The sequence below is a fragment of the Canis lupus genome, chromosome X (genome assembly GCF_003254725.2).
Source record: "Canis lupus dingo isolate Sandy chromosome X, ASM325472v2, whole genome shotgun sequence".
Lineage (NCBI taxonomy): Eukaryota > Metazoa > Chordata > Mammalia > Carnivora > Canidae > Canis > Canis lupus.
In genome coordinates this window covers 91,244,277-91,258,061 of record NC_064281.1, presented here as the reverse complement: position 1 = coordinate 91,258,061, position 13,785 = coordinate 91,244,277, and the positions used below count along the sequence as shown (strand labels likewise).

The window sequence follows — 13,785 nt, the reverse complement described above, 5'->3', positions numbered from 1 at the left end:
TCTGCCTCTCTCTCTCTCCCTCTCTCTCTCTCTCTCTGTCTCTATGAATAAATAAAATAAAATCTTAAAAAAAAGGAAGCTTTCAGGCAGATTCTTGAATTAGACCTGCTGGATCCTGAAGCTCTCCAAGACCATTTGACTCCCTTTTTCTTTCTCTCCCCCTTGCTACCGACTTCCTTGCCAGCTCTATTGACATAATTGATATATAACATTGTGTAAGCATAAGGTGTGTTGATTTGATACGTGCATATTGCAAAATGATTACCACAATGGTATTACCACCACACATAATTACCATTTTGGGGGAGATGAAAATATTTAAGATTTACTTTCTCCACAACTTTCAAGTGTATGATATTGTTAACTAAGATCACTGTGCTGTGCATTAGATCTCCAGAACTCATTCATCTTATAACTGAAAGTTTCTACCCCTTGACCAACATCTTCCTTTTTCCCCAGCCCCTGGCAACTACCATCCACTCTCTGTTTCTGTGAAGTTGGCTTTTTTATTTTTATTTATTTTTATTTTTGAAGTTGGCTTTTTTAGATGCTACATGAAAGTGAGATCATATGGTGTTTGTCTTTCTCTTTCTGACTCATTCCACTTAGTCCCCTCAAAGTCCACCCATTTTGCTAAAACTGGCAGGATTTCCTTTTTCTTGTGGCCGGGTAACATTCTAATGTATATATGTGCCACATCTTCATCCATTTGAATAGATCCATTTCATTCATTTTCACGTTGATTAGCAGCTTTTCATATCAGCTTCAAGAACTCCTTTTGGCATTTCTTGCAAGGCAGGTCTAGCGGCAATGAAATCCTTCAGCCTTTGTTTGCCTGGGGACATCTCTGTCCTTCATTTGTGAAGGACAACTTTGATGGAAAGAGTGCTCTTGATTGCCAGTTTTATTCTTTCAGTGCTCTGAATATATCATCCCACTCTCTCCTCATCTACAAGGTTCTGCTGAGAAATCCACTGATAGACTTATGAAGGTTCCCTTGTAAGTTACAAACTTATTTTCTCTTGCTGTCTTGGGATTGTCTTTTGACAGTTTAATGTGTCTTAGAGAAGCTCTATTTCTGTTGTGTTTTTTGGGATCTATGAGCCTCGTGAACATGGGTGTCCAATCTCTCCCTAGATTTGGGACATTCTTGGCCACTATTTCTGGAAATAAAAGCTTTCCATCCCCTTTTCGGAATCTAAGAATTCACAGATTGTGTCTTTTGATGCTGTCCCGAAGATCACACACATAGGCTTCATCACTCTTTTTCATTCTTTTGTCCTTTGTTCCCCTATGATGAGATCATTTTTAAGGTCCTGGCTTCTTCTTTTTTTTTTTTTTTAAAGATTTATTGATTGATTTTAGTGGGGAGGAGCAGAGGGAGAAGGAGAATCACAGGCAGACTCCCCACTGAGTATGGAGCCCACCTTCACTACCGCGATATGAGTGGAATGCTTCACTGACTGAACCACCCAGGTGCCCCATCAAAGGTCCTGGTTTCCAATTCACAGATTATTTCTTCTGCTTGATCCATTCTGCTGGTAATGCTCTCTGTTGCATTTTTCACTTCATTCATTATATTCTTCAATGCCAGAATTTGAGTTTTCTTAAAAATTTGTATGTTTAGCTTCATGTTTTGTTCTTGTATTGTTTTCCTGATTTCATTGAATTGTCTTTCTGTTTTACTGTAGCTCATTAAGCTTCCTTAAAACAGCTATTTTTAATCCTTGATTAGGTAAATTGCAAAGCTCTAGGTCTTTGGCGTGGGTTACTGGAAGATGACTGTTATCCTTTGGTGGTGTCCGGTCTCCTCTGTTTTTCCTGTTCTCTGAAGTCCTGTATCTGATGGAGCAGTCATCTCCAACCACCTTTACTGACTGACTTTGGGAAAGAAGTACCTTCCATCTGCCCTACTAGGGAGTCTGTGGCTTTCCTAGACCTCCTACGGATATACTTGCTTCACACTTCTTGCTCCCTTTTGTGGCAGATTTCTTCAGCTTGTATGCCTTCTCTCCATCATGTAACACACCAGGCCAGGTGCTAACAGCTCCCTTTTGCTCTCTCAAGGCTGGCACTAAAGCTCAAGTCTGTGGTTGTTTGGTGGCCCTCAGATTCTAGATGGCTTCTGGTCATCTGCCAAAGCTTACTCATGCCGCCTATCAGGAGCACACACAGGGAGCCTACTATAGGATAAAGGAGTGTGGGGTTTAGATACACAGAGCATGGAGAATGCCTGTGGGATAGATAGGGGGTGGATCTATATGCTAAGTGTCACTAGTGCCTTGTTGGCAGGCTTCTGGTTAGTAGGATCCGTGTCTTTTTAACACCTTGTAAGAGTCCTATCTGCAGCACTCCTCGCTTCTTCCTGCCCCTAGTCATGCGGCTCATGATCCAGTAGTCTGGTGGGATGAGAGAGAAATGGGCCTCTTTGGCAGGTCTTGTACTGCTGGGAAAACCAGATGCCCATTCACATGCTCCCACTTTTTCCTGCAGAAGAAATCAAGGGCGAGAAGGTCTCTCTTGGCACTGGGCTGTGCCACATTGAGGAATGGGGGACACGAGTTAAGTCCAACTGTTCTTCTTACCCTCTCCCAGGAATCTGAACTTGTATCTGTTTTGCTCCAAAGACATGCTAGAACTTTTCAACTGGACTCCTTGACTTCCACCAAGGTTCTCCCATCGGTGGATGATTATCTAAGACAGTGTTCTCCAGGGGCTCTCAGAACACAGGTGAGAAGGGCTCGGGCCAGTTCATGAGCCACTACAGAGTCTGCATCCAGGATCAAGGTCTGTCTGCCTGTTACCCAATGCATAGGTGGGTCCAATTCCAACCAGGTCCCTTGGCACACAGTGCTGGATCCCACGGCTCCCACAGAGGGATTTTTGCCCCCAGATTGATGCCAAATTGTTAGGGGGGGTATACAAAAAGGGATAGCTTATTTGGCCTTCTTGCTGATGTGCTGACTCCCTTTTAATACCCAGGTACTGGTGCACTAAAGTGGCCACAGGCATATAATCTGTGGACAGTTTTTGGTGAAGTTGAGAGAGATGAGGGGAAAACAAATGATCTATATTCACCAGAGCTTCTCATGAGCCCTGAGAAGAATTTAATTTGTGGCAGTCTTCCAAGGAGACAGTCTTGGAAAATAAACATTGGGCATCAGGCCTGGCCCTGTACCATCTAACCTATTCTTCTACTCATAATGAAGGCAAAATGAATAATCCAGTTTTCTTTTGTAGCCAACTTCTGTTTAACACTGAATGGAGCTAAAGGTGAACATGGTTTTCAGAGCTCAATTACATCATATTCATAGTCACAAACTACAAACATAAGAACTATTGTGCAAACTGAAATCTTCCCTGGCTCTAAGAACAGAAATAGCTTACTTTTTCGATGAAGAAACTCTGCAACCAAAGCTGCCACGTGAACATAACACATTGCTGCCTGCAAAAGGATGACAAAGAAAGAATGGTCAGCATCTGTTCCAGGGCTTTTGCAGGACGGTGTCTAGAACAAAGTCTTAAGACATCACCTCTGAAAAATCTCCATTTTTTATATGAATCTTGGCCATGCTATCAAGCCAGGTTTTCCTGAGCTCTGGGGTGCTTGCATAGGACTTGGCTAAGCTATACTGGAGATCAATGAGCATTTCGGGATCTTTCTCATGCTCCTTCATTTGAGCAGTGGCCATAAGAACGGTACGGATTCTCTTGGTCAAGTCTTTGACTTCTGTGGGAAAAGCAGTTGCCTAATTTCAAAACAAACAAAAAAAGACATGTTCATTAATATTATCAATGTGCTCTAAGCCCTGGCATCCAATCCTGAGAATAACATGATTTATATTCCTTGCTATAGTTCTTGGTATTTGGTTCTTAGTATATTACATGTCTAAAGAGACTTTTTTTTTCTTAAGTAGACTCCAAGTACAGCATGGAGCCCAACACAGGGCTTAAACTCATGATCCTGAGATCAAGACTTGAGCTCAGATCAAGAACTGGATGCTTAATTGACTGAGCCATCCAGGTGCCCCCAAAGAGCTTTAAATTAATTCTTTTTAAAATGAAGCTTGGGCTTCAAACTCTATACTTGATGGCAGGATACTCACAATACATAAAAGCATGGATTTGGGAACTAGACTACCTGGCTCCGAACTCCAGCTTGTCCACTGTAAATACTATGGCCATGAGAATTATTTGCCATTATTGTGTAATTCTGGTTACAGGAATGGCTAAAATTGACAGCTTACTCTGTACCAGGCAATAGTCTAAGTGCCATCCCTGTTTTCATTTGTCTAGCAACCCTCTGAAATAAGTACTGTTATAATTCATTTAACCAAGAACTAAATGGAGGCATATAGCAGTTAATATAGCTGGACTCCGGTGTCACCGTGGGTTAAATGGTAGAGACATGATTTACACCCCAACATCCTGGCTCCAGAGCTAGTGATCTGAGCCACTCTTCCATTCAGACAAACAAACCTATCCCCTCCAGCAATTACCATCTCCATGAAGGTAAAAACCATACTGCTAAGATTTTCACTTAGATGACTAAAGGGTTAAGAATCACAGAACACTCTAAAGAGTTTACTAGCTTCTCTCAAAGTGTTGTTTTATTCTCCAAACCCACTAAGTTACAGTTTCCTCTTTATCCTGACCACTATTAAGAAAGTACTATCACTTCCTCTTAACCCTGGTAGAGTTCTCACAATCATCTGTAGGATTCAGAGAAGATGAGTAAGGGACAAGTACAGGGTTATGGAGTTTTCCAATGTAAATATAACCAAATGTGGAGAAATGGGTTTTAAAAGCACTTTCTTGGGGGACCTGGGTGGCTCAGTGGGTTAAGCATTTGCCTTCAGCTCCGGTCATGATCCCGGGGTCCTGGGATGGAGCTCTGAGTTGGGCTCTCTGCTCAGTGGGGGAGCCTGCTTCTCCCTCTCCCTCTACTATTCTCCCTGTTTATGCTCTCTGGCTCCCTCTCTCTCTGTAAAATAAAGAAATTAAATCTTTAAAAAAATTAAAAGTGCTTTCTTAATCTCTCTAAAAATAATAATTATGTACAATAAAGTTCCTTCTTATACCCCAGTAGTGATTCCATTTACAATAAAGTTCCTTCTTATACCCCAGTAGTGATTCCATTTGTTGTAATAATAAGGTTTATTGGTAATGACAGCTCTACCAGAATAAAACTAAGAAATAAGTCATGAAAAAGATTTATTATCAAGGTCAGCCCAAACAGACCTCGTTTACTTTGAAAAAGATGCTAATCCAACTTTTACATAATATAGAATTAAGAATGGTAAAATAAATTTCAGAGTAGAAGATCCTAAGTGACATAAATTGTTTCTGTGCTCATGGGATTAGTTGGAGCATATGCTGATCTTCCAGGGAACCAGCAGAACTGGCTGAAAAACAAACTTTCCCAGCCTGAGAATGGCTGGCACTACTCAGTGTTTTTTGTTTTTTGTTTTTTTGTTTTTTTTTTTCAGTCTAAGCAACATTCCTCTGGGAATTATTTTTTGGTACATAGATTCTACATATCCCAAACATCAAGTATGCTGTGACTGTGAGCTTTTTTTTTCTTTCAGTTTTTACACAATATTGTCAAATTATCCTGGAGGATGACCTTTCCCAAGAATGGGGATGATCCCTCTGGGAGGAAAAGTCTTCTACTGGCAAAAGATTCTTCCCTTGCATACATATATCACTGGAGATCAGAACCTGTTCCCCATGCCTCAAGACAAATGAATTTTTATAATGTTATAGGTTCTGAGTACATAGATAAGAAAGAGGAATGGTGATCAGGGTCTTGGGCTTGGCCTCAGCCAACTGGGCTTGGGTTTGCCAATACATACCTATGGCAAGCCATAACCAGTTAACAGAGGATTCCTGAAACTCAGTGCTTCATTAGCCAATATTATAAATGATAATGACTCTCAAAAATGAAGCCATTTGTTTTCTGAAAAAGTTTAGAAATTAAGCTTGGAAAAAATTCCAATCCTACTAGCTATAACAGCTATGGATACACAATATAGTCATTCATCCATCCAGTCAAATAATTCTTTAGATCTGCTATGTACCAGGCAGTGTTCTAGGTGCTGGAGACACAGTGCTGTATAAGATAAAGCCCATATCCTATATGCTCTATACTATCAAAAGTTGTGTATCCAATGACAGTTTAACTATAGGAGTGTAAACTTCTCTGACAGGGAAGGTGGTTCTAGCTTATTCCTTGGAGTGAGAACATACCTTCATAGGTCTGTCACTATTTGCAAAATTATTGATGATGAATAAAGACTCCTGAAATCGCGATCCTCCACTTAGGGCCACGTCAGCTATCAACTGGCTCACTGCAATTATGATCTGCAGGAAGAAGCACACATTGTTTTCCGAATGTCTTTTGAACAAATGCTGCTTATTTTCATCATCGTGTAACCCCATAAGCACCCGTATGAAATGTTCCGTTGAAAAATGCTACCCTGTTCCATCGTAATGTTTTCTTCATACACAAAAGGCTTTAAATTCTTCTAGTGAAGGACGCCTGGGTGGCTCAGTGGTTGAGTGTCTGCCTTCAGGGTGTGATCTCAGGAGCCGGGATTGAGTCCTGCATCAGGTACCCTATGGGGAGCCTGCTTCTCCCTCTGCCTGTGTCTCTGCCTCTCTCGGTGTGTCTCCCATGAATAAATAAATAAATCCTAAAAAATTAAATTTTTCTAGTGAAAGAGCAACTTCCAAAGGTCCCAATTACAAACTGTATTTGGCCTTTCCTGGTCAGATGTGAACAACTGTTCAAAACTCATAGCACAGGGGCACCCGAGTTAGCTCAGTGGTTGAGAGTCTGCCTTTGGCTCAGGTCGTGTTCCCGGCCGGGGTCCTGGGATTGAGTCCTGCATTGGGCTCCCTGCATGGAGTCTGCTTCTCCCTCTGCCTGTGTCTCTGCCTCTCTCTCTCTCTCTCTCTCATCTCTCATGAATAAATAAATAAAATCTTTAAAAGAAAAAACCTCATAGCACAGCTAGATCTAAAACAGTTTATAAAATCATGAACTGATATGATGGTGGCCAGGTCTCCACTCCAACTAGGCTTGTTGGGTAGTTGCTATGGCAAAGCTGGGAATAAATGACATTTTTCTTGGGTGGTTTCTCATTGCCTTTCACTAGTCAATTTCACCATGCTGGACTCCCAACTGTAGTCCCTCAGCTCCCTTCCTGGTTTCTGACTCGGGTCTCTCCAGGTCAGATGGCAGGATACCTAAGGACCTTTGGTGGTGATTGGAATCTCTCAAGCTTCCTTGGATGATTGCCTGCATGATTCACACTAAGGTGTTGATGGCTGGACAATTCACTCCAGCTCCCAGAAAGCAGGGTTTTGTGGGAGCTGTGAGCACAGGCTCTAGAGTCAAACTGCCTTAGATTCAGCTTTTGACTTTATTAATTATTTACTGTGTGGCTTTGGGAAAGTTATTTCACCCTTCTGTGTCCCACTTTCCTAATGTGTAGTATGGGGGAGGTAAGACTACCTGATAGCATTGTTATGAGAATGAAAGAGATCATAATCATAATACTAGTTAACACTTTACTAGCACTGACTATGTGACAGAGATGCTCTTAAGTCCTCACATTTATTAATGCATTTATATTTCAATAAATGACTTGAGAGAACTGATGCTTTGACCCAGAAGAATGGCCCTTCATAGGACATTTTGAGCATACTGGCACGTTTATTGCAGAAATGTTTTGGGGAAGGTGGTTATTTAAATGGTGCCTCAGAAAAGCAAATAGCAAAGGCCCTAGCATGTAATGCTGGCCCTAGTATCCCAAAGGAAGTACGTGGCAGATTTTTATAGGAAGCATCTATCATCTACCTCTATCAGATCTTCCCATTCCCCATGATGTTTCTGGAAAGCCACTTACAGTTGCTTCCCTACTTCTAAGCCAGCCTCCAATAAACAACTCCAGTGGAATAGACCATAGCAGGGAAGACAGAAATATGACCAAGGATTTCCCATAGTACAAAGATCCTAGTAAGTCAAGAAGTCCCATGCGTGACTTGGCTCAGAACTGTTTCATCCAACAAGCAAAAGAAATGGAGTTTTTAAATGACAACTAGCACACATTAAGCATCTATTACATCCATGCTGGGCATGGTGCCTGGCACAACACACACTTTCTGTTTCACCCTCACAATAACTCCGCGAGGTGAACTATACCTGGCCTCATTTTACAGATGAGGCAGAGAGTTAGAGACAGACTGAGTAACTTGTGTAAGGTTACATGGTAAATAAGTAGCTGAACTAGGATTTAAACCCAGGTGGGGGGGGGGGCACCTAGGTGGCTCAGTGGTTAAGCATCTGCCTTTGGCTCAGGTTGTGATCCTGGGGTCCTGGGATCGAGTCCCGCATCAGGCTCCCCACAGGGAGCCTGCTTCTCCCTCTACCTATGTCTCTGCCTCTCTCTATGTGTCTCTCATGAATAAATAAATAAAATCTTAAAAAAAAACCCAGGTAGGCCTGATTCCAAAGTCCAAGCTTGCCACTAAACCCTGAGCCATCTCTCATTTTGTGCTAACTGGGCAGGCCAGAACTTGAAAAACAAACTTAAATTACTTGTTACGGTAACAGTATCTAGCCAGCTGTGCTATCTAACAAATATTTTGTTTGGTATTTAATCATTTTTTTTTAATCCTCACGAAACCCTATGAGGTAGGCACAGGTATTTACTGCTATTTTGCATACGATGAATGAGGCACTGAAAGACTAGGAAGCTCCTCAAGATCACCCAGTGAGTGGTACTTGAGCGATACTCCCAGAATCTGAACTAGAGCCTGGGCTCCTGGTATCTTGGCTCTAGAGCAGTGCTGTCCAACTGAAATGGGATGTGAGCCACATATGTGACTTTAAATTTTCCAGGAGCCACATCAAAAAGTAAAAAGACACAGGTGAAATTTCATATATTTCACTGAACCCAAAATGTCCAAAATTTCACTTCAGCATACAGTCAATATAAAACAATTGAGATATTTCACCTTTTTTTGTGCTTGGTTGTCAGAAGCCAACGTATATTCTATATTTACAACATGTCTCAATTTGGGCTAGCCAAGTTTCAAGTGCTAACTGGCCATATGTGGCTAATAGCTATTGTATTGGACCAAATATCTCTAGGTCTTAATCTAGAAGCTAAAGATTGAACAGAAGAAAGAACAGGAGTGGGGCCCCTGGGTGGCTCGGTCAGTTGAGCGTCTGCCTTCAGCTCAGGTCATGATCCTGGGGTGCCAGGATCAAGCCCCCACGTTGGGCTCCCTGCCCAGTGGGGAGTCTGCTTCTCCCTCTGCCCCTTCCCCTTGCTCATGTTCTATCTTTCTTTCTCTCTCAAATAAATAAATAAAATATTTTTTTTTCAAAAAAGAAGGAAAAGGAGCTTTGATTTTCACAGACCTGCAGATGTGTCCTCAAAAAGGTTTTCCTTTTGGTATACTCGAAGTTGTTTCTCATCAGAAGATACAAAAGTGCAGATGCTTCATTCCTGGTTGAGCTAATCTTCGAGGTGCAGCACTTTAAAACCTCATAGCAAAATGCAGCACACATGTTCACTCTTCCTTTGAAAAAGGCTGAGGGAAACTAAAGAACAGGAAAAACAAATAGGTATCTGAAAATCCAACCACAAAAATCAATCAACTCTCAAATGCCTACTATATTCTCACTCAAAACTGGATTGGGTGCTCTGGTGCCTGGGGGGCTCAGTCAGTTAAGCCTCTGCCTTTGGCTCAAGTCATGATCCTGGGGTCCTGGGATCCAGCTCCTTGTTGGGCTTCCTACTCAGTGGGGAATCTGCTTCTCCTTCTCCCTCTACCCCTCCCTCCCCTGCTTGTGCTTTCTTGCTTGCTTTCTCTCTCAAGTAAATAAATAAAATCTTTTAAAAATATGAGAACAATTCAAGTCTGTATACAGGTCACTGTAAAAATGTCCAGTACTGCCTATAAATGTGACAGATCTGAGAAGAGTTTACGATGGTCTGGAAAAGATAAGTAGGTTCTTGGTAATATGTATTAAATCAATGAATGGCTGATATGATGAATGATTGATGGGTGTCAGTTTGGGCTTTGAAAATGGGAGGGATGATCTGCAATGCTTACTCTTTTGCCTTATATTTAAACAGTTCCTTACATTATGAACTCCTAAATGCTGATAAAATTATAGTGGGAATGTATTCATCAAGTAGAGCTGATCTTTTAACAAAATGAGGTAGAGGTGAAGTGTACACCCACAAACATATGCATGTGTGTCTTCTACTCATAAATAGTGTTGAGTAAAATATATTTTGGCATTAGAGAGTACAAAAGTGATGCTCAGTCTTCAAAACAGCCAAGGGGCTATTACTTTGAAAATGTATTTAGTTTGCTTTGTGAAAGATAAATTTTTTGTACAACATAGGCTTGTTACAATTGCCTATGCTTACCTGTCTAGGCAAGCAAGTAGTAAGTTGCTTCAAGTGTGCATCATGGATTTTTTCAGGGAGTGTGAAGCTAGAGGGCCACCCTTTCAAAATTATTCCTTGGGAATCTTGACTTTAAACCCATGTTACATGAACCTTTTTTTTTTTTTGGTAGTCATCTCAACACCCAGCGTGGGGCTCAAACTCATGACCCTGAGATCAAGAGTCACATGTTCTATCGACTGAGCCAGCCAGTGTCCCAGGAATCCACTCCTTATCACCTTAACACCAAGTGCAATGCTGTGCAGATAATGAATGTTTTCTGATTGGCAATTGGGAAATCTCATCAATAGATTCACCAGATTAGACCAAATCTTGCTGGGCAAGATACTCTAGTATGGAAATAAAGGTGTAAGGGGGGGCATGGGAGTAGTGTAGTTAATCCACTAAAATTAGTCTCTATCTCCACCATACTTTTCTGAGTGGGCAATGGCCAAAATCATTAATGACCTCCTCATTATCAATCCCAATGGACTCCCTTTCCCCTTTATCTCATTAGACCACTCTGTACCTCCTCATAATGTTGAAACTTTTCTTCTTTGGCTGTTCCCCTCTCATTTCCAAAGATTTCTTTTCCAGCCCCTTCTAGGTTGTTTTTTCTCCAATGTACTGCTCTTGACCTTTATTTTTTTTTGGTTCTTCCTCTACACACTCTCCAGGGGAAATTAAACCACTCCCATGGCTTCAATTACCGCTCATATGCTGATGCTCTCTCTAGTTCACTATGCTGCAGCTACACTGAATCTTTCAGTTCCCAGAATTTTCAATTCTTTCCCAATTCTGGGTCTTTGCATATGCATGTCCTTCTCCCTAGAGTGTTCTTCCTTGAGCTTTTCAAATAGTTGGCCCCTTTTATATTTCAGGTTTCATTTTAAAAGGTACAAGCCTATCTAAAGTAAGGTATCTCTGGGGCACCGGGTGAGGGCTCAGTTAGCTAAGTGTCCAACTCTTGATTTTGGTTCAGGTCATGATCTCAGGGTTGTGAGATTGGGCCCAGCATTGGGCTCTGCACTGGGCATGGAGCCTGCTTAAGATTTTCTCTCTCCCTCTCCCTCTTCCCCTCCCTGCCATCACCTACCACCCCCATCCCCCACTTGTGTGCACATGCTCTCTCTAAAAAAATAAAACAAATTAAGGTATCTCCTAAAAATCATTATTCTCTATCTCAGCACCTTGGTTCCTTCCTAGAACGTATAATTACTATTTTATTTACTTGTTTATTTTCTTTTCCCCAACCCCACTAGCCTACAAGCTTCATGAGAGCATTGAGAAGTTTCAGAGACTGTTTCTTTTGTATCCCCATCCTGTATCTCTAGTACCTAGTACCATGCCAGACAGAGAAACAGTGTTCAATAAATACAGGATGAATGGATGGATGGATGATGAGTGGATGGGTGATGACTCCAAGTCTAGCTCTCTAACCAAGATCTCTCCCCCAAGCAAAGATCTATATATTCAACTGCTAATTCTAATAGCTGTAACTGAATGTCCTAAAGACATCTTAAATTCAACAGGCCCACAAAACAGAACTCATTAACTTTTACCCCAAATGTAATCTTTTCTCTGTATTTCACATTACCTACCATACTCCATCATCCAGTCAGTGAACCAAAGACCAAATCCTATTGATTCAATTTTCTTACCATGTTTTATGTCTGCCTTTGACTTTCCATCTTCACTGTCACTGTCATTTACTCTAGGTGTTTTTTTTTTTTTTTTTTTTTTTTTTTACTCTAGGTTCTCATCTCTTATCCAGCTCACTATAGTTAAGTCTTTTTCCTGCCTTTATTTGGTATTGCCACCCATCCACCTTCCACACTACTTTTTTTTTAAAGATTTTATTATTCATGAGAGACACACACACACAGAGGCAGAGATACAGGCAGAGGGAGAAGCAGGCTCCATGCAAGGAGCCTAACGTGGGACTCGAAGGCAGACTCTCAACCACTGAGCCGCTCAGGCGTCCCTCCACACTACTTTTGAGAGAGTTTCCCCCCACCCACATCAATCTGCCCTTAATACAAATCTAATTCTGCTGGTTCCATGTTCCCTGAGGCCTCAAAGATGAAGTCTAACTCCTAAGATGAGTACATAATCATCTGGTCCCCATTAACCTCTTCAGTCTCATCTCTTGCTCAGTCCTTACTAAGTTCTATCTCTACCACTATAGAGGAACTTTTGCTAAATTAGAACATTTCCCCTTCTGCCCACCCTCAGATCCCTGTACAGACTTCTCTTATTCTAGTGGTATTTGTGGATGTGTGTCCACAGATGTGTGTAGGTTTCCCTCTACTGGACGTTAAGCCCTGGGACTGTATCCCTGACACATTGTCTAACACCAATAAGTTCCTACCCTTTAACTGTTTGGTTGATGAATTATTTCTGAATCTATTTCCCTTAGTTTCTTATAACATGCTTGTGTTGAATTCAGTTCTCCACATACTTCTTTATTCAAAAATTATATCAAGGAATGGCAATTAAAAACAACCTTCAAATCCACTTAAGTTCTATATCAAGTAAATGTAATAAGCTGCCATACAAATAATGATGACAAAAAAAGTTTTCCATGCTTAGCTATTCCACTACACAAATCATTTAATTGAATTTGTCTTGTTGGAGTTATACATGCCAGAGTAGAGGCCTAGACTGTAGCTTTCCATAATTTTAACTCCATCCTGGTTTATAATGCTTTTTATTACATTTAAAAGCTATCAAAAACAGACCAGAAATAAATTTTTGCTATCAGTTTCGGTCAGATTTATTCCTAAAAGCCTGGTCTGAGGTTTTGTTGAGATGAGGTAAGCAGCCTGAAAATTTAGAGCCAGCAGATACAATTAGCAATGAGAGGCAGAATTCATTCATCTGAACCTGTACTGAGTGCCTATCATTTGCAGGATATCATACAAGACCCTGCGGTTAAGAAACCTGGTCTCTGCTTTCCAAGGGCTTATACATGGATGCACTGATTAACGTTTGTATCCTTAGCATGAGAAGACTTTCAAGAGAAGCAAACTGGGGGTGCCTGGGTGGCTCAGTGGTTGAGCATCTGCCTTTGGCTCAAGGTGTGATCCTGGGGTCTTGGGATCGAGTCCCGCATCAGGCTCCCCATAGGGAGCCTGCCTCTATCTCTGTGTCTCTCATGAATAAATAAATAAAACCTTATAAAAAGAGAAGCAAACTAGAAGTAAAACTGGCAAAGTTGGTAATTTGAAAATGATACTTTTCAAAGGAGCCTGCTGGAAAGGGGAAGGAATGGCAAGGTGAAATAAACAGCATGTTTAGACTTTAAGGGGTC

General features: G+C 41.3%; 1 protein-coding gene across 6 annotated transcripts in view; it reads right to left on the bottom strand.

Annotated features, from left to right (window-relative positions):
• DOCK11 (dedicator of cytokinesis 11) overlaps positions 1–13,785 on the bottom strand; it is a 189,785-nt gene that overhangs the window by 35,865 nt on the left and 140,135 nt on the right. For all 6 annotated transcript variants that reach the window (XR_007409530.1, XR_003129495.3, XM_025431298.3 and 3 more), the window contains 4 exons: positions 9,434–9,616; positions 6,250–6,363; positions 3,534–3,749; positions 3,388–3,445 (listed from right to left, as the gene is read on the bottom strand). Coding sequence is in view for 4 of the 6 variants with exons in the window: in XM_025431298.3 (XP_025287083.1) it covers positions 3,388–3,445; positions 3,534–3,749; positions 6,250–6,363; positions 9,434–9,616 (571 nt within the window). In the remaining 2 variants the exon portion in view is untranslated. The remainder of the gene's footprint in view (positions 1–3,387; positions 3,446–3,533; positions 3,750–6,249; positions 6,364–9,433; positions 9,617–13,785) is intronic.